General features: G+C 44.6%; 1 protein-coding gene across 1 annotated transcript; it reads left to right on the top strand.

Annotated features, from left to right (window-relative positions):
- Nucleotides 1-604: 604 nt before the first annotated feature.
- Nucleotides 605-19,569, top strand: NFE2L3 (NFE2 like bZIP transcription factor 3; the record flags this gene model as incomplete). Its single annotated transcript, XM_081930941.1, has 5 exons — nucleotides 605-692; nucleotides 1,709-2,460; nucleotides 14,796-14,939; nucleotides 16,534-16,617; nucleotides 18,138-19,569. The coding sequence occupies 5 exons, from the start codon at nucleotides 605-607 to the stop codon at nucleotides 19,287-19,289; spliced, it is 2,220 nt and encodes a 739-aa protein (XP_081787067.1). The 3' UTR covers nucleotides 19,290-19,569.
- Between the last annotated feature and the right edge of the window lie 2,312 nt (nucleotides 19,570-21,881).

The raw sequence follows: 21,881 nt of genomic DNA, 5'->3' as shown, positions 1-21,881 counted from the left end.
TCCTGATCTAGTTCAATAATGTCTACACTGACTGGCAGCAGCTCTACAGGATGTCAGACTAGGATCTCTCTCGGCCCTACCTGGAGATACCAGAGATTGAACCTGGAACATTCTGCACGTGAAAGAGATGCTCTGCCACTGAGCTAAGCCTCTTTGCCAGGAGATTTTAACCTGAGAAGGTAAATGCTAGTGGCAGGCCAGCTCTCTTTTTGTTCGGCTCCACCTGTTTCACACAATGACATGATGAGTCAGGCTTACAGGCAAGAGTAGGAATAGCCACATCAAAACGATTATGGTGCCCCCCCCTTCCTGCAAGTACCAATCTCTTTTCGAAACAAATGTCACTGTGTTCCATATGCCAATGGCAAGCACAGAAAAGGAAGATCTTGACAAAAGAGGTCAGAGCCACACACCCAAAAACACCTTGGAAAGTTTCCAAGGAAGGAACTCCCAGGCTGCCATAGGTTGAGCAATTTCCCCAAGCCTCATCTGACTGGCTTTGCCCCATGTAGAGGCAGCACTAGCAGGTGATTTGTATGCCTTTATATTTCTTTAGTAACACAAAAGCAAGTTTAATAATAATTTAAAAACCGGGAGGCTGACTATGAGAAAGTCTGAGAAGCTCTGCCTTCGCAACAGCATCCAAACAATAGAGTTACCATTTGTAACATTAGGCCTTTCTTCCTGTGGAGGTGAGTAGTCACAGGAAGAACCACTGACGACTACCGAGAAGGCTACGTTTAGGCTGCCTTCTGCAACCTGGTGCCCTCCAGGAGTTTTGGATAAGAACTGTCCTTAGCCCATACCAGCCCAAACATCTGGTGGGTGAAGCCTGGGAGTTGTGGTGCTGAAAAGAAGGCTGTGCTGATGGGTGCCAGTGCTCAAAACATTTGGAGGATACCAGTTTCGTGAAGGGTGTTTGGAAAGTAAAGAAAACCTTTAGGTCCCATAGATTCAGCTGGAGGACTCTAAAAGAAGGAAGTGAAGGAATGCTGAACCTATGGAGTAGCTAGCTGGGTGTGAGGCCTCCAGAGGGTCCCAGCCTGCGGGGGGGGGGGGGCTTGCCAAACTACATAGATCTTTCACTGGGGTGAAATAAAGCCTACTTTCACCCCCTAAGCCACTGGTTCCCAAAGTGGGTGGTACCACCCCCCTGGTGGGGCAGTGGGCAAACCTAGGGAATAAACAACTATCTGACTTTTAGAAGAACTCTGAAGGCAACCCTGTTCAGGGAAGTTTTAAATGTTTGATGTTCTGTCGTGTTTTTAATATTCTGTTGGGAGCTGCCGTGGCTGGGGGAACCCAGCCGGATGGACCGCGTATAAATAAATTATTATTATTATTATTATTATTATCATTATTATTATTATTATTATTACTACTACTACTAGGAGACTTCTGGAAGTGCAAATGACTATCAGACTTTGACAAGCTGGTCTCGCTGGATCAAGTTCATCGATGTTGTTGGATTAATTATACTAAAAGTTTTTAATTGGACTTGGAACAAACGTGCAATTAACTGTTACTGTTTTGGATTGCCTTGTGTTCTTAACTTCCTTCGCGGGTCCTGCAAACCACTATTCTGAACAATGCCTTTTTTTAGAGGGGCGTGTTCCCCAAATCCTCCCGGAGCCTAGAGATGAGCCCTGCTGCAGCCTCAACCTGCTTCATGACACTCTCTTCCGCAGGCGCTGCAGCAGCAACTAAGCTGTGGCTTCAAACTGTGGTGTTGACGTTCCTGCATTGCAGCGGGTCGGACTAGATGACCCTGGGGGATCCCTTCTGCGACTCCTCCTCCGCCACCCGCCTCGCCGGCAATTCCCACACAGGCCTAAACACACGTGCTCAGTTCCTCCTCTTCTCCCGCCCCGCCTCAGCCTTCATTGGCGGCCTCCAAGCGGGGCTGGCTCAGGCGGCGGGCGGTTGGTTGCTGCTCCTCCGCCCGAGACCCGGCGCGGCGGTTCTCCGGGTGCGCTCGCCGCGAGGAGCCGAGAGGAGGCGACGGAGTCCGGGTCCCTCCAGTCCCGGTTCCCGCGCAGCGCTGGAAGAAGAGGCGGCCTGAAAGCGCCGGGGAGGCGTTGCCCGGCGAGGCCGGGAGTTCGCCCCCTGCCCGGGGTGCTGAACAACAAGCGAGGAGGAGGCCGCCCCCGAGCAACTCCGGGGCGAGCGCTGGGGACGCCGCGTCGCTTTCCCGCCACCAGGGTGGCCGCTTGGATAGCGCGGGAGGGCGAGCGCGAGGCGCCTCAGCAGCAAGTGGCGCCGCCGCCGCCGCCCCGCGCAGACCTCGCAAGAGGCGGGAAGCGCAGCCGCCAGGAGGCAGCGCTCGGCGGCGGCTCCCCCTGCCCCGGCCGGGCGCCATGGCTGCAGCGGCAGGGCGACGGCGAGGGACTCGAAGCGGTGGCTACTGCTGCCCCCTCCTCCTCTGCAGGAGTCGGAAACAAGCGCCCCAGTCGAGAAGAGGTAAGGGCTAGGAGCCGACGGGAAAACCCCTCCCCTCTTCACAAATCAGTATTTTGCGGGAAGGTTTCAAGTGCATACTGGAATTTTAGGTTTGCGCCATTAAAGTGGATTAAAGCAAATCCACTGTTTAAAAAAACTGCCTTTTGCAGGAATGTGACATGGCCTCCCTCCCTAAAATATTCGAGCCCCCCCACCCTAGTTGATGGGCATTGCCATTCAAATGGCGTGCGTGCCCCGCGGCTGGTGATCGATTAACCAATATTTTATTCAAGTTGGCACCCGTGTAAAGCAGCCCAAAGAGACAATACGCTTTGAGCTGCCTTTCCTTTTTACCAGCCTGAGAAGGGAAGTATCTGCACCACTTCGGAGGGTCATTGCAGAGCTCCTACTCCTTTGCATGTTTGCATTTATTTGCTTATTTGTTGCATTTACTTTTCCCAGCTTTGTTGTTTTTTTTAAACGAAGAACGCCCCAAATCCCCTCCAAACCCATGCCAAAGTTTTGCTGCAAATTCGTAGTTAACAAAGTGCTTTCCCCCACCTCCCAGGAACTCGAAAGTGGTGTATATATACCGTAGTTCTTGGGCACCCCGTTTTATCCACACAGCAACCTTGTGAGGTAGGCTAGGTGGAGAGGCAGTGACTGGACCAAAGTCACCCAGTAGGTTTTGTGGCCAAGTGGGGATTTGAACCCCGGTGTCTTCCTCGAGTCCTAGTTTGACAATCCTAATCATTACCCCTTGCTGGCCAATAATGAAGAACTTGGCTTTAAATGCAGTTTCGCCATGAGCAAAAGGATATTGAGGATCATTTAAAAAATAATAATAATTTCAGTTTTCATGTATCATCTCTCATCAGCTGAAGAGAGAGAGAAATGTATATTGCGCGTGGGCTTACGAAGTAAGAGAAAAGCACAAGACTTTTCTCTTGGTTTGGAAGATGTGGGAGATCAGCTTGATATTGCCAGAATAAAGTGGTGCATTTATGGTCCATTGGGCCGGGTAGTCTTGCAAGGGATGGAAGTGCTACAACTTGTTCCCCTGGCTGGTGGGAAAAGCTAACTAGGAATTGCCCAGCACCCTAGAGCATAGTGGCCTGGCAGGGGGATTCCACTGCACTTGGTTGACCAAGTGCACCTTGTAAAGGTAAAGGTAAAGGTACCCCTGCCCGTACGGGCCAGTCTTGACAGACTCTGGGGTTGTGCGCCCATCTCACTTAAGAGGCCAGGGGCCAGCGCTGTCCGGAGACACTTCCGGGTCACATGGCCAGCGTGACATCGCTGCTCTGGCGAGCCAGAGCCGCACACGGAAACACCGTTTACCTTCCCGCTGGTAAGCGGTCCCTATTTATCTACTTGCACCCGGAGGTGCTTTCGAACTGCTAGGTTGGCAGGCGCTGGGACCGAGCAGCGGGAGCGCACCCCGCAGCAGGGATTCGAACCACCGACCTTTCGATCGGCAAGTCCTAGGCGCTGAGGCTTTAACCCACAGCGCCACCTGCACCTTGTAGCCTTGTACAAAACCTGGCAGAGAGACATTCTGCTGTGCCATGCCTTGCGTTATTTCATGTAAAGGACCAGCCTGCCTGGAAACTGCATCTTCTGTCGTGCATCTTCTGTCGAAACCCAGAGTATTCACAGTAAATGAACGAAACTTTATTGAGTTAAACATATTTCTTTACAAACACATAATGGAGGAGAGCAAAGTAAAAACCAGGCACCCCCAAACTCGGACCTGCAGATGTTTTGGGACTACAACTCCCATCATCCCTAGCTAAGAGGACCAGTGGTCAGGGATGATGGGAATTGTGGTCCCAAAACATCTGGAGGGCCGAGTTTGGGAGTGCCTGGTAAAAAACTGAAGATTAGACTAGAGAGCACTCCGTGTGTCTTCCTGCAATTGATACAATATTTGTACAAGGAATGAGTCATCTACCTGAATGAGTCTGCACTTTTCAGCATTTTCCAACACTTTCCGCACTTTACTGTGCAGCTTCTGCTCTCAAAGACCTTTGTCATGTGACATCTTCTGAGCTATAGCCATTGCAACAAGAAGCCATGGATTGCCTTATCCTCTGTGTCACAACTTATCCCTGTTCCTGCATGTGTGGAGACGGGTGAGACCGTTTAGTTAGCCTGCACATGTTCAGTGATGCTCTCTTTTTCTCTTGCTTCACAGGATTTGGGGCTGCAGCCTAGCAGTGTAGACAGATCCCAAGGTGTAAGCTCAGATTCTGTTTATGATAACAGCAGTGCCTGTGGTGAGGCAACTTCCAGCTGCTTTTCCAGTTGCTATGAAATATATCAGGGTGTTGCCAAACTGCTGGAGAGGTCCTCGGCATTGAACAGAATTGTCTCTGTGCTGGAAGTTGTAGGGTTGGGGGGGAGAGAGCTGTTCAGGTTCTGATCCTTCAGGCATCTTAGACCATAGCTGTCAACGTTTCCCTTTTTTGTAAGGGGAATTCCCTTATTCCGAATAGGATTCCTCGGAAGAAAAGGGAAAAGTTGACAGCTATGTGTTAGACTATTTCCATTTTTTCTTTACACCTTGTATTACCTCTTCCATCCCCCATATACTGTTACTTTGGGGGAAATGTGGATCCAAAGCTGTCAGAGAGCCAGTGTGGTGTAGTGGTTAAGAGTGGTAGTCTCATAATCTGGGGAACCGGGTTCGCGTCTCCGCTCCTCCACATGCAGCTGGGTGACCTTGGGCTAGTCACGCTTCTTTGAAGTCTTTCAGCAGACAGAGTGTTTGTTGTGGGGGAGGAAGGGAAAGGAGAATGTTGGCCACTTTGAGACTCCTTCGGGTAGTGATAAAGCGGGATATCAAATCCAAACTCTTCTTCTCTTCTTCTCTCTTACAAACTCTTCAAACTCTCAGTGGTTCTTGCTCCCAGTGATGTCCAAAACAGTCTTAGTCTTATGTCCAAAATAAAAGTGTGCACTGCACTGTGGGTTTGGGAATTTGATGGGAGCTGAAATTCAGAAATAAGAGAGGTCTTTCTATAAAGCTCTGATGCTTTAGAATATACATCAACTTTTAAATGTGAGGGCATCTCACTACCATATAAAAAAAAGTTGGAGCTTCCAGCAGTACGCACTCCTAGGAAATAACAATGGTTACCTTTTCAGATTGCTGGTTCACACTCACGCAAGCGGCCTTTCTTTAACAGAACAGTTTGTAGGGTGAGGAGACAGTTGTTTCTGCACATATTTTTCTTCCAAAAGTGTTTTTCAGCTTACCCGCTTGCACAATCAGTTCCATCTTTATTTGGTTATGCGAACATCAACAGGAGTTTCTTTTTTCTTTTTTGTTCTGAAAGTTGCATGTTGCTTTCTGACAGGCAATATACCTTTAGTCATTGTTCCAACTCACACTGAAAGGGGAGTTTCCCCATTGACACTAATGAGTACTGGTTTTTGCTTTTTAATAATGGCTTGATTAAAGAGGATGTAATACCTTAAGAGCTTGCAGATCAGCTCTGCTGCTGTGTAATTAAATGTAGCTACTGGAAAGCAGTGTCAGGTTTACACATTGGTCCTAATCCTGCTAAGAACAAAGTATATTTAAAGTTGATGCAGAAGCACGGTATCTTTTAGTTTATCCAACTAGTCTCTCAGCTGTATTTCACAAGACAAAGTTTGTTGTTGTTGTTTAGTCATTTAGTCGTGTCCGACTCTTCGTGACCCCATGGACCAGAGCACTCCAGGCACTTCTGTCTTCCACTGCCTCCCGCAGTTTGGTCAAACTCATGCTGGTAGCTTCGAGAACACTATCCAACCATCTCATCCTCTGCCGTCCCCTTCTCCTCGCACCCTCCATCTTTCTCAACACCAGGGTCTTTTCCAGGGAGTCTTCTCTTCTCATGAGGTGGCCAAAGTATTGGAGCCTCAGCTTCACAATCTGTCCTTCCAGTGAGCACTCAGGGCTGATTTCCTTCAGAATGGATACGTTTGATCTTCTTGCAGTCCATGGGACTCTCAAGAGTCTCCTCCAGCACCATAATTCAAAAGCATCAATTCTTCGGCGATCAGCCTTCTTTATGGTCCAGCTCTCACTTCCATACATCACTACTGGGAAAACCATAGCTTTAAAGGTAAAGGTAAAGGTACCCCTGCCCGTACGGGCCAGTCTTGACAGACTCTGGGGTTGTGCGCCCATCTCACTCAAGAGGCCAGGGGCCAGCGCTGTCCGGAGACACTTCTGGGTCACGTGGCCAGCGTGACAAAGCTGCATCTGGCGAGCCAGAGCTGCACACGGAAACGCCGTTTACCTTCCCGCTGGTAAGCGGTCCCTATTTATCTACTTGCACCCGGGGGTGCTTTCGAACTGCTAGGTTGGCAGGCGCTGGGACCGAGCAGCGGGAGCGCACCCCGCCGCAGGGATTCGAACCGCCGACCTTTCGATCGGCAAGTCCTAGGTGCTGAGGCTTTAACCCACAGCGCCACCTGCGTCCCCTAACCCTAAGCTTTAGAGACCATTTAAAAATAAGAAAACTAGAAGAGCAAACAACGCTAAAATAAGTTTGAAGATAAAGACAGCTTTCCCCCTCACAGAAAGAGGCACATTTTAGTTCATTTAAATCAGTGGAATTAAGCTTGCTTTACTATATAATTGATGGTGGTCATGGTATGTATGTAATATCCCTTCTTATACTTTACACCAAAAATTATTGTTGAAGTATTCAGACTTAGAGTGTGGTAGATTCTAACAATGCATTCTTATGCTAGTCTCCTCAGAAGTAAGTCCCATTGAGTTCAACAAGATTTCCTCCCAGGTAAGAAGTTATAGGCTTGTAGTCCAAGTTCCTTGACATTGTGGTTCCAGTATATGGTTTATGGATAATCCTCTGGTGCTTAAGACTTTTCGTTGTTGTGTTGTTGTGTTGTGTTGTGTTATCCACCTTTTAGTAATGCAAATTTATGTTATGTCTAGTGGGCAGTAAAATTGACACTACTGTCCAGGACACGTAACCTAAATGTGCATGCTGCAACTACTTTGAATTTTGTTATATTAGCCTGTACTGCAAATGTAAAAACCTCTGTCGGCAGGAATACTCACCTGATTTCTCTTCCACGTTCTGTCCTGAATAATCCTTGGGGCACATCTAGTACGCAAGAGGTGCGTAAGGAGAGCTCTGCTAGACCACAGATGAGAATCCTTACTTGTGACAATAGCCAGCAGCAGAGGTGCTTCCACAAAACCCACAAGGAGGGCTTGAAGGCAAGTGGGATTTAGTGGCCTCCTGCTCCTCTGAACTTGGAGGTTACATACATGAATAGGCATTGATCAAAGAGGTTTAATGATGGTCTAGACTAGAGGGTCCCCAACATGCTGCAGATAGTACTTCAGATGCCTGGCTGAAACTTGCAAGAAGGCATACTTGATCAGCAAAGCTTTGTTCTTACTCAAGCTGAATGCTTGAGTTGCTAAGGGTTTCAACAGCACTGCAATATAAGCTGCAATCCCATGCCATGTGCTTGCATGCTTCAAGATCCAATAGACTTCAGCGAGACATTTGCAAACAGGTTTAATTATTCAGCCTTAGACTTAGGTTTCAAACATGTACTTGCTTGTTCACAGTGACACTTACTGACAGGTAGAAGAGCATACAATTGTAGCCATAGAAAAGAGGTGGGGATTCTTTCATTAAAAGCAGCTTGTGAAGAATTGACCATGAGATAAGTGTATTAGACCATTTTATCCAGCTTGCCCTTGACAAATATTTGGTTGGGTAAAACTCTTAGGAGCATAATAATTGTCTTAGCTTTTTGGTTTAGGAACTCTTAAGAGAAGTGTGTGCAAATACCAATACCTTTGCAAAAAGTAGGTTTTGAGATACAATAAAAATTCTAATCCTGACTTTCAGTTCATTGCCACACGACTTAAAATGCCTACTGTTTCTGTTTTGATTTACGTTCCCCCCACTTGTAATGGAATTTTGTTTTTACTTGGCTATGATTCGAGATCTGTTACTTCCGTAGGTAGTTGTAAAACTAGTTTCTCCACCCTAACCTAGAGGGATCTGAGCACTGAAGCAAGAGATGACTAATTTTCAATTCTAGTTAACACCGAACTTCTCTTGAGAACTTCAGCTGGAGTGTCTAAAAGATACACAGGGTGTAAGGGAGGCGGTGGGCCTGTTTAGATGGCCAGCCATCAGAGTCTAATGGATCCTGGTGTCTTCCTGAATGGAGGAATTTTCCAGTGGAAAGAGCTGATGATCCTGTTGAAGCTCTCACTGTGGAATGGTGAGATCAGATGTGCAGTTGGCACAATACTTCCAGAATGGCTTCTCCAGCATTGTGGAGCCTGCCTGCCTCCTTGGTAATCTGGGGAGCTCCAGGCTATACAAGCTAGACTCAGACTAGAGCATAAGTAGTGCTCTCCTGATTTCATTTTGAATCTGACCAAGTACTGACCAGGACACATAATTGTGTCTACCATGTGAGCTGCGAAGAAGGCTCATTTTGCAGCTTTCATTGTATCCTCTAGTCTAGTCGCTGGCTGGAGAGGTTGCTGTCCCCTGCAACGGGGAGGGGCCTTTGGAAAATTCAAGGACCTGCTGTGACCAGCTGGCTACACATTTTGTGGATAAAGTTGCTTGACTTCGGAGTGGCCTTGATTCAGTGGTCGTTGCAGTTCCAGATGAAGTACCCAGTGCCAGAGTTGGTGAGATTGGTTTCAGTTTATGCAGGTGGCTAACGTAGGCAAGGCTGTATGCTGACCATGCATTCTCTTGACCCTTAACCCTTCTGAGCTTATTAAATCTAGCAGAGGGAGTTTAATTATCTGGGCCTAGAGCATGGTCAATGCTTCATTGCATTAGCAATAACTATCAACCAGTTGCAAATACCTGCTTGCTGGGGAAATGGGTGCAGAGAATTGTGGTGGGGAACCTGCAAGCATTTGTGGTTAACACAGATTGTTTTGATTCCCTGGGTTCAGGCATGGCCATGGGACTAAGTCTGCCTTGGCTACCCTAATGAATGATATTACAGATAGAGGGACAGGGTATGTGTGAGTTTGCTCCTGCTTTTTGACCTCACTGCACCTTTCGCTACTGCATTGTCCTCAACCGGCTCCAGGGAATGGGAATTGGAGTCACTGTGGTACAGTGATTTCAGTACTACCTACAGGACCAGGTCCAGAAAGCAGTATTGGGAAAGTGCTGTTTGGCTCCCTGGAAGTTATGCTATGGGGTGCTGGTCTTTAATATCCATATGAGAAAACAAAACGCCTATTTAGAAGCTGTTTGCATTCTCATCTGGACTCTGCGATTGTAGATTTGCCCATCCTGTTTCACCCAAAACTTAAGTTTGCTGGCCACCAGTGCAATTTAGGCCAGAAGAACCACCTGGTTCAAGGCATGCTGTCAGTGATTCTGATATTGGTGTTTTGTTGAGGTGCGCAATGCCAAAATGCTGAAAGTCATGCAAAGTGAGAACTGGTGGAAAGTGAGGTCTCTCACTGGTGTGTGTTCCTGAAGCAGACAGCACTGCTCACCCAGAAGCACACTTGCTTGAGAGGCGTTGGTTCACCCAGCGCACTAAGCCAAGCCATTGCTATGCAAAACAGCTTGAATGTGTGGGCTTCCAGAGAGGAACTTGCATCTATGTTGCTCTTTGCTGCTACCGTATTTTTTGCACCATAACAATCACTTTTTTCCTCCTAAAAAGTAAGGGGAAATGTCTGTGCGTGTTATGGAGGGAATGCCTACGGGTGGCATGCCTACGGATTTTCCTCCTCTAAAAACTACGTGCGTATTCAACGACATCATAAAAGGGGGCCCCATCCCCAAAACCTGGACCCACTCCAAAATAGTCTCCATCCCAAAACCACTAAAAGATAGCCTCAAAGTAGAATCATACCGCCCAATCTCATTAATAAACCAAGACTACAAGATATTCACATCAATCTTGGCCAACCGCCTAAAAACCTTCCTACACAAATTAATAGCCCCAGACCAGACTGGCTTTGTCCCTGGCCGCAATATAACAGACCCCATCAGGAAACTACTGAACCTGATCGAACACAGCAAGGCAACCAAACTCCCATTGACAATTATGTCCCTAGACATCCTCAAAGCCTTTGACTGCTTGGAGTGGAAATACATATTAGCAGTACTAACTAACATGAAATTTGGCCCCAACTTCCTACAAATCCTCAAACAAATATACTCCCAAGCCTCAGCAAAATGCAGAACTAACAATATGGATTCTAATACTATAGCTATCCAAAGAGGCACGAAACAAGGATGCCCACTGTCTCCCTTCTTATTTATCCTGGCTCTGGAACCCTTAGCAATCCGCATCCGAGCAGCCACAGACATCAAGGGAGTGGAAATAAAAGGCAGAACCTATAAATTAGGGCTCTTTGCAGATGACCTAATGGTCACAACACCAGACCCCATAAGCACAGCAACCTCCCTAATCAGAGAACTCAACACATTTGCAATGGTGTCGGGCCTACAGGTAAATTTTACAAAGTCAGAAGCTATGTGCTTTAACACCCCTCCTCACACCCAAAAAGAACTCACGAAGGTCACCAAGATAAAACTTTGCCACACCAAGTTCAGATACCTAGGGGTACAAATAACCAGAAACCTCAATAAATTGTACCTCCACAACTACAAGCCCCTGTGGCGACAAATTAACAAAGACCTAAAGAGATGGAATAACATGAATTTCACTCTCTCAGACAAAATAGCCATGATCAAAATGATCACACTCCCAAAACTAACCTACCTATTCCAAACCCTCCCAATCTGGATCCCCCTCAACCCAACTTCGCAGTTGGCAGAGAAAACTACACTCTTTCATCTTCTCACATAAAAAACCAAGAATAAGCTCCAAATGCCTGCACCTCCCCACCTCAGAAGGAGGATGGGGAATCCCCAACATAGAAGCATATTACAATGCCAACCAAATACGCCATATAATCCCATATATACTAGAAGATGAGACAAAACAATGGGTACACCTAGAGAGGGACACAATTGAAAACACCTGCACCACAACATACCCACTCCTCCCAAACAAACTAAAGAAAATCCCCACAACGCTTAACAGGTACACACAGACCATGCTCAAAGCATGGAAAACACAAATAGGCAAACTATCCCCAAGCCCATCCCCACTAATCCCCCTGGCGCACCACCCATTATTCTACCATGCAGCACAAAACCTCCAGACAAAAACCTGGCGAACCAAAGGCTTATATCGCCTAATAGACTTTTATAAAAATAACAAACCCTTGTCAACACAAGAAATACAAGACAAACTAGAAGACACCCAAATGACCTGGTTAACACAACACCAACTACATGCCCTCTTAAACAACCCAACAGTAAAATCAGCAGCAACTAGGCCCCTGACAACCTTCGAAAACCTCCTCCTAACAACAAAGGGAAATGGTAAAGGGACGGTATCCGCAATATACAAAATACTACTCCAAAATCCCGCAAACCCCCTAGACGCAATCAAAAAACAATGGGAGAATGACATAGGCTATGAGATTAACCCCACTCAATGGACCAGAATGTGGTCTAAACCCCCCTTTAAATCCATATCAACGAAAAGAAAAGAACTCACACTGAAACTCACCTACAGGTGGTACCTAACACCAAGGAAACTAGCGCTAATACACCCAGGAACCTCACCAAAATGCTGGAGAGGGTGCACCTCCACAGGCACATACCTCCACATGTGGTGGGAGTGTCCCAAAATTCAACTATTCTGGACAACAGCCATACAAGAAATATGTAAAATAACTAAGCAAGTAATAGACATCACCCCAGAATTGGCCCTACTAAACATCTTCCAAGACAACAATGCCCATTTACACCACAAAGAACTCATAACCCACCTGCTCTCAGCAGCCAGAAACATCATAACCAGACACTGGAGAGACCTGTCAGGAGTAAGCATGGACCAATGGTTCCAAATAGTATGGGAAACAGCCCTACTAGAAAAATTAACTAATAAACTGAAACTGACACGGGGACAAACAGAAGAAGACGCCTTCACCCCGGTATGGCTCCCCTTTATCACATACACAGCCCAACAGGACAATGACAATAATCCACCAACAGCATACAACTCAATATGGCTAACCTGATCCAAAACACCCACCCACCTCACTCACACACGAAAACAAAGATCACCACAGCCAACCACAAGCAAACAATCACACCCTAGGCCAACCCCAACCTCTCTCACCACCAAAGGAACACAAGTAAACAACACAAGCAACGCTGACACCAAACTCTACATACATTAAACATAATAGAAACACCGCCACCCGACCCCACCCCATCCATCTTCCCTCTCTCCACCCCCTTTCTTTTTTCTTTCTTTTTTCTTCTCCCCCTAATGCCTCAACAAATGAAACAGATTTGTAAAAACGCTACGTGGAAGAAGAAGAAGAAAAAAAATACGAGGCACTACACTCCTGTAAAACAAGAAAATCCTTAATAAAAAATATTTAAAAAAAAAAAAAAACTACGTGCGTGTTATGGTCGGGTGCGTGTTATAGAGCAAAAAATATGGTACTTTGCTGCTACACCTTGCAAAGCTTAGCCATGGCTTGGCTTCAGGTGCCATTTGAACTGGGATTCACTGCTAATCACAAGCTGTAACCAAGAATGGGAGACCAAGGTTTGCCTTAGTGTGACATGCAAACCACACACACATACATTTTCTCCTCTGCTCATATTTGATGCAGTATCCATTCCTGATTGATTTCTTTTAAGCAACATCTCTCTTATGTGATGTTCATTTTACAGTTCTTGCAAAAACATGTAGCTGAGAAGGGCTTGGGGGTGTACCAGACCAACTTGCACCGCTGCAAAAGGTTTTGTGTTTTAACATAAATAGAAATATTAAGGTTTGTGGCGTATATAGGGGAGGAGGAGATGTGGGTGGTGAAGTGTTGTTTTGAAGCAAACATACTTTCTCCAATTAGGTAGGACTCACAGCAGCAACAACTTTGCACTTAAACAATGAAGCACAGGAATAAAAGACAGGAAGAGGAGAGTGGGTGTCGAGGTAGGTCAGGAGGCGGTTCAAAATGAGGTTCTGTTCCTTACGGTCATTGCAATTAATTGATGAAGCTACTTAAGTGTGCACTTCTAAAAGCAGTCCTTTCAAATCCCTGCTAAGAGCAGAGGGCTTGGGGAGAGGGAGGAGGAATGCCTACTGAACTCAAAGCATAAATTCACATGCTGGAAAGAATGAATTTTTTTTTAAAGAAAAAAACAACACTGATTGCAGAGTGGAGTGGAAGACCTCCTACAAGCTGCAAAAGGGAGTGGATTGTTCTTTAGTGGCATGGGAATGGGTTTGACAATAACTGCTGAAGAATGCCAAGATTTCCACATGCTTGCTCTTGCTGTCAGTCAGTGGAAAGGGAAAGTTGGCACAATGAGGCAATGCCAGCATTTGGCTTCTGCAAAGTCTTAAGGCAGGGATCAGCAACCTAAGGCCCATGGGCCACAAGTGGCCCACAAGCCGCCCCCAAACTGAGCCCCCCGCTTGGCGAGTCCCGGCGCGCTGCGCTAAACCAGTGCAGTGCAGGGACTCACTTCCACGGCGCCGGAAATCTCGTCTGTGCAGACACCAGAAATCGCGTCTGCACAAACGCAGACGCCAGAAATCGCAGGTGTGCGCGTGATCCAGTCCACGGAGGGATCTCCGCTGGAGTGAACCGGCCCAGGTGAGGTAAACCTTGCTGACCTCTGTCTTAAGGGATGTCAAGCAGGAGAGACAGACATGATGGAGGAAAGCAGACTATGACCAAATATACCATAGTTACTGTGATCATATGCAGAATGTCCGTCGGCTTAAGTGTGGTTTGTACGATAAACCATGGTTTCAAAAGTGCAACTGACATACACCCTTGTGGTCTAACCATGGAAACAGGTGCATAAAGAACAGTGAGATGGGGTTTCACTTACTATTCCCCCCCCCCATAATACAAACATGTGCCTAATATAATGGAGCACAGATGGAACCAGATCTTTCTAGTTTAAATGCTTTATTTATAAGACTGAGTGAATATATTTTTCCCCAATCTTTTGTTGCTGTCTGGTGTTACAGCATTGCCTGAAAAATGTACATTTGAGGTTTGGTGGTCACATGCAAAAGAGCTTATTGGACAGTGTGTGTGTCATTGACTTACCAGGAAAAGGGTATGGGGTTGGTGGACTGCAACTGATGAACTACTATTAGAGAAACAAAATACTATTCTGACGTATGTCATTTCCTAGTATGTTGTTTGCTGACACATTACAGTGTTGAAAATTATTATTGTTTCCTGTTTCTCCTTATATTTACAGGAAGTAGACTTAAAAGTGAGCCAGGAATGTTTGGAACACTGTTACCTTATAGAAGATGAAGACTCAGAATCTCAAGAGGAGGAAGAGGGTAAAAGCGACCAAGTGGATTGGAAAGAGAAGCTGAGTCCAATTTCCAGCTCTTCGGTGAGAGTCATAAAAGAAGTTGTATTGGGCCATATATGGTTAAGTTCTACTCAGCATAGACCCATTGAAATTAAGAGTCTTTTGGTAGTCTTGCCCATTAAGGTCAATGGTTCTATACTGAGTATAGAATTCACATTGAATTCAGTCCATTGCCTGGCATCCTAAGTTGCTCTTCCATTCATATATGATGGCGGAGATTCTCACCAAGTCCCCTGCCTCATATCCCAAGGGTCCTCAAACTCACTGGGGTAGATTTTCAGGGGGCTGCAGAAAGAAGGGGGAGGACAGAAGGTCTCTTTCCATAAACAAGACTTCTCTTCCATTCACGGAAGGAAAATTAGAACCCCAGCCATCAGTATTAGTGTTTTTGAAAACTGATTGAGATATTGATTTATTCATGGCAAGTCTTTATGAACATTTTTGAAATGTATATATTCACAAATACCATTGTGGGAATAACCTGTCATGTCTTAAAAGATATTGTTAACTTATTGCTGCACCAGTTACATGGTTATTATTTTCCCCAACCCCAAATTTGTGGTCCGCTCTTTTCTCTTTAACATCTCTGAATTATTATTTTTAAAAGCTGATGTTGTTTTGCTTTAAATCATAAAACAGCTTTAGTATCAAAAGACTCCAGTTCTGACGATTATAAACAATGAATTTATGAAAGCAAGCATGTTCAGATAACTGCTGTTTACTAAAAAGTTTTACAATGTGGCATTTAAAAAAAAAAACCATGGAAGTGGCGGCAGCTTGTAATTATCAAACTATTAGGGAAAGTATTACCACTTCCTCTGTAGCTGCATGAAAATCTAATGGAATGGTGAGCCTTAACTGCTAGTCAGGGGTCAGCAAGGTTTACCTCGCCTGGGCTGGTTCACTCCAGCGGAGATCCCTCTGTAGACTGGATTGCAGATGCGCGTGAGTGTGCGCACCCGCAATTTCCAGCATCTGCACAGATGCGGATTTCTGGCACCGCAGAAGTGAGTCCCCACGCCGCGCTGGTTTAGCACATTGCGCGGCGGCTCACCAAGCGGGCGGCTCGTGGGCCGGTTAAATGACCCCCGTGGGCAGCTTGTGGCCCATGAGTCTTAGGTTGCCAACCCCTGTGCTAGATGGAAGACAGCAGCCCAGTTCTGGGGTCCTGTTGTAAGCTTTTAATTGGCTCCTGGTTGTCTGAATCCACTCTCTGTGTGCAGCGATCATCATCTCAGAATGTGCTATCCTATAGTGCTTCTTCACAGATGTACTGTTGGCCAGTTAACTTGGTATGAAGATAGCATGCTTTGTTGTTTGCAAGTGTTACTTGCACTCAGCGACATGCATATTTACTTAATACATTTTATATACCACCTGTCAGCCAGTTGGTTCCTAGGGCAGTTGAGAACAGGATAAAGGGGTTGTCAGCCTCTTTGAGGCCCCTGGGCACATTTAGAATTTTGAGTTTTGCAGCTGTATACATCTCCTGTGGCTTGAAGTGGTGTCTTTTTCCTGATCCCCCTTACAATTCTACTTACAACTTTCCATTAACAATGGAGACAAGTCTATTAATTGTGGGGGTTTTTTTGGGGGGTGGGGGGGTTTACAACAGACTTACAGAAGCACTACTGGTTCTCCTTTCCCACTGGAAGGTTATTTTCCACTGCCAGCATCACTGACTGAAAATACACTGGAAGTAAGTGTTGCAATTTGAGATAGTTTACAAGCTTATGTGCAAACAGTTGGAAGCATGCTTCTAACAATAACCCAGTTAAAGCAACTTTCTTTCTTGTCAGAAATTCTACAACTCAACTGCACCATCTTTTTCCTTTACCGTTTACTTGCTTCTGAAAAGAGTGATTTGCCGAAGTAGAATCTGAAGAATTGTTTTAAAACCATTACCCCGATTTCTACAGCTCCATTCTAGGTGTTATGACAGAAGCCTCTGCTTGCACCATGGAAGCTAAAGTAGTAAGATGAACCTGTAGTGAATGGAAGTGTAGCAACTTAGGGGTGCATTCACCCCTCAATTTGACTAAAGGGTTCCACGTGGCACACCTTTCCAAGGGTGCATGCCAGTGGTAGGTGGAGCAAATGTGACACTTTGCTTTCAGCTGTCGACTACATTTCAGTCAGACAAGATCAGTCAAGAGCAGGGTAAGACAGGGTGTGTGACCCGTTGAGAGTCATGAGGATCAAATGGAAAAGCCCTGGAGGGCCTCATATTGCCCCAGGTCCTGAGGTTCCTCAGCCCTGATTTAGAAAATACCTGTGGTGTCCTACAAGGCTCATCATAATCACCTGTGTTGCTAATCTTATGTGTGGAATTGTTAAAATGATAACTCTCCTGCCTTTGGACAGCACATTCAACAACATGCTGCCCTCCAAGTCTGTATTTTATTAACGTAAGCACCCAGCAGAAGCTGTATCTACAGTATTCTAAATCAAAGTTTGGATAGTAGGGGAAGGTGTGTAGATATTTCTAAATAGATGCAAGTATGTGAGGAACTACCTAGCTAGGGCAAACAGCTGAAGATGCTTTCATTTAATATACTGGTAATCATAGAAGGGTTCCTGAGGGATCATCTAGTCTAACCCCCTGCATTGAAGGAATATGCAGCTATCCCTTATGAGGATTGAACCTGCAACCTTTCCATTCTCAGCACCACACCCTAGCCAGGATGATGGGCCCAATGTTCAAGATGTTTGTTTTGAACCTTTTCAAGCTCTTCTTGCATGCCTCAGTATATCTTTCCCTACATTACCTCCACCCCAATGTTGCATAAACTCATAATAATTCTGCCTTAAAAATGGTGAAGACAAGGTGTGGGCTGTGAAACTCGTGCCTCTATGTTGCAATTTTAAGGAAAAACAATTCAAGCTGCTCCTGGTTCAGCAGAGGTGGGTAGTGGTGGTTTTCCAATTTGTATTGCAGTAGATAGCAGACAAGCTACTGCATCTTACTGAGTTTTTTTGATGTTTTCCTCAATACTCTTTCAGGCTGCCATTTTTAGTGATCACACTCTTTCTGTAACAGCTGGTATTTGCAGAAAGCATTCTCTGTGTTTAAAGTATTGTGGGGGAGGGGGAAATAACACATTTTAAATTATACAAAGGGCTGCTGTTGAACTGGCTAGAAACTATTTAACCATAGGGAGCGTTGCAAGGTTTCAACATAACACAGAAAACATATTTCCATTTTGCTCCCTCTTTTAGGAACACTGGTTGGGAAATACTATGCCTGTTATCAACAGCAGAGGTATGAACCTGTCAAACTTCCACAATACAGTTAATTTGACTCAGGCTATTAGCCGTGATGTTAGCCTTCATGATGCTACAATGATGAAATCAGACCACAATACTACAGTAAATACAGAGAGAAGGAATTTGGAGATATTGGAGACTCTGTCATTAACCGATTCTCACACATCACTAATGAATGGTGTCAACATGCTTGGGGTTTTTGCATCTGATAATTGTACGAATCTAATAAACCAGGATTTGTTCTTGAGCCTGGATGGACATGGATTTGAAGCTTCCTGTTTCTTTGAAGAACAGGATTCTGATTCTGGACTGTCTTTGGATTTAAATCATAGCAATTCATCCCTTGTTTTTACCTGTGACAGTGATGCTGAATCTGCCACATATGATGATTTAGTTGTAGGAGGTTGCTGCGTAGACTACAGCAAATGTTACCACACAGATTATCAAAGCAATTATGATCTCAGTGCAGAATTGTTTGTAGATGTATTGCATGATCACACGTACAGCCAAACCCCACAACAGCTGACACAACCCTGTGTGCCAGAAGAATATTACTTCACGTGGCCAGAGAAATCCAATAAAGCCAGAAGTAGAAATGGAGATAACCCAGGAAAAACCCAAAGCCGTGATGAATACCGCGCAGAAGCCCTGAGAATTCCATTCTCTGTAAATGATATTGTGACTCTGCCTGTTGATTCCTTCAATAGCATGTTATCAAAATACGACTTGACAGATAACCAGCTATCACTCATACGTGACATAAGGCGGAGAGGAAAAAATAAAGTCGCTGCTCAAAACTGCCGTAAACGTAAACTAGATGCAATTATGAACCTGGAAGATCAGGTGTGTCACCTTCAGGCACAAAAGGAAAAGCTCAAGAAGGAAAAAGCCCAGTGTAATAGATCAATTAGCAATATAAAACAAAAACTAAATGATCTTTATTGGGACATTTTGAGTAGATTAAGAGATGACCAAGGAAGACCTATTAACCCAAGCCAATACTCTCTACAGTGTTGTAAAAACGGCAGTGTTTTGGTTGTACCTGGAAAAGCCATCAAACTGGAACTGAAACAAAATAATCCAACCAAAAAAATGGCTAGATAGAACATATTTCTCTTACTGAAATGGAAAGGGATGTTTCTTAATTATTCTTAAATACTGTGATATTCACAGTTAGTTTACACGGGGAAAAATAAAGTTTGGTAAGGATCTACTTTGATTATCCACATCAAAATATTTTTAAGACTTGTATACAAAAAAATAAAAATAAAAATTGTGTACTATAAACAAAATGTCCAAGCTCTAGGTCTGTGAACACAGGCCTAATAGAATCAGTTCTTAACTGAAGATTTCTCTTCATCTGAATAAATTATTGGTTAAACCATTACATAATTTATTCAGCTTTGCTAATCATGCGGGGAGGCAGAGGAGTTCTTGCAACTTAAAACTTCATTCTTTCATAGCCAGAACCAGGCAACAGTTTAAATGCTGAAAATGGCATTGTTATCTTTTATTTATTATAAAGTTACCATAAGACCAAACACTTCCTAAAAATGCCTGTTACAACAAGGAAGTCTGAACGTGCCTGACGTTTCTCAAGGAAGATGCCAGCCTAATCTGTTGCAAAAAATAAGAGAACCACCAGCAAAGACTCTCCCAAACAACTCAGTGATTGGGCCGGGTTATAATGGATCCGATAGTGTTTAAGAGCTCCTACAACTATGTTGCCAAGGGCCTTGTAAATTGTCAGAGCTGTGAGCTTGGTCTGGAAACATTGGCAGCCATTTCAGTGGCCACTGGTATCAATAGCTGCTGACAGACCGAGATGGAGCAGAGCTATCCATTCCCACAAACCTACTTCTGATACAGATCTTCCCTCAGGGCCGATTCAGTTCCCTCAAGGCCGATTCAGTTCCACAACCATTGCTGCCCACATCAAGACACGTAAATGTAAACCAGTCCCATAAAATATGTGAAGGTGCTGCATTGGTCACACAAACTGCTACACCTATGGCACTACAGAGCAGCGATGTTACCTTTGAAGTGCTGGACAAACTGCTTAGTGTTCAGAGAACCACCCACCACTTCTGGTAGCTAGTCTCTAGATCACCTGCAGTAACAACTCAAGGACACAATGCTGGCTGTGAAGTAGTTCTTTGCAGTCTTCACTGTCACTTCGTAGACAAAACTTTGTGAGCTTACAAGTGTTTGATCAGCTTTGAAGTGTTTTCCATAACCTCTGCTCCAGTTGTGTCCCAGCCTCTTTCATTGCCTGCAGCTCCTCAGCGAACCAAGGAGCAGTGCAGGCCCTGGGAATGAATACCCCCATTCCACAATGAGACCAGGGTCTCGAGGATCACTGGCTCTATCCACTGGAAAATCCCCAAAGCAGTCAGGAACCTATCTGGTTCCTTTAGTCTCCACAGATGCACCATCCAAATGGGTTCCCCACATTTGCAATGTTGATGTTGCTGCCAAAAGTCCAAACTTCACCAGAAAGGGATCTGACCATGACGGGGGTTGTGGACCACCCTTGTATACAATCCTACCCACTACGTGCAAATACCAAATCATGGGCAAGTCCCGTGAATAACACATCCCCCCCCCCCGTTGACACCTTGTCAAACAAGGTTTTTGAAACTCTCTACTAACCTGCTAATCTGGTTTGATAAGGTAGCTATTTGAATGTATGCATCATAAAGGTGTCTTGTCAGTCCAAGCCTATCTTTGCATAAAGTCTTAACCATTTATTTAGGTTCTTGTGTTACTGCCTGCACCATCCTATTAATTTTTACTCAGAAATCAGTGTTGAAAAGGGTTTATGCTCAGGAAAGTATATTTGGGATTGCTGTCTTGATTTGTGTCTTGTACCAAATGTTATACTTGCAGTGTTGTGGAAAACAAATGCAGCCCTATCAATGCATAGAAATGGAAAGTAATCAATAAGATTTGCTTTCCTGCAATTTTACAAGCAAAACAGCAAATTAATTGCCACATGAAATGTAAAATGACCACTTAATTGAGTGCATTGAAATGCAAGTAGAGCTTGCACTTTATATAGTTTTGAATGGACCGTTAGCATTTGAATGGTCTAAATTATAAACTTTAAATTTATAACTTATTTAAATTGATATTTTATATTTTTACCTTTGTACTGCAGTATAAAGTTTTTCTGTTTGCTTACTGTTGTCATTATTAGTGATTTCTGATACTGTTGCAATTATTTTATTTTGGAGGAACATGCCAATGAGCTTCTGCAATATAACCAGCCATGCATTACACAGTACTCCTGGAATAGAAACTTTTCACTCAACAAGAGCTGTGTTAAATTCGGCTCCCTATTTACAATCAACAAGCACGTATGCTTCTAAATAATGAGTGTAACAAATAGTAGAGTAGGTTAACTCTTCCAACACCATGTTCATGCAAAGTTTCTTAAATTAACACACCTTAAGTACACTTTGATTTTGTTTTTAAGAGGGCCAGAGTATTGCCCTTAACCGCAAAAATAAGACATGTCCTTTTGAATAAATCCTAGCTCAGATATGCAAGAATATTCAGACAGAGATCATACGTAGTTTTAAAGAAAACCATGGGCTTTGCTGCAAGATATAGTGTTAAAAACAAGATTCACACAGGCAATGTCTTTTTAATGATTTTTCCCAACATTGTGTCAGTGCTTAAGAACTCTCTAAA

Source organism: Podarcis melisellensis (genome assembly GCF_964234715.1).
Source record: "Podarcis melisellensis genome assembly, chromosome: 12".
Lineage (NCBI taxonomy): Eukaryota > Metazoa > Chordata > Lepidosauria > Squamata > Lacertidae > Podarcis > Podarcis melisellensis.
The sequence above is the reverse complement of the archived record's forward strand: the minus strand, read 5'-3'. Positions and strand labels throughout refer to the sequence as shown.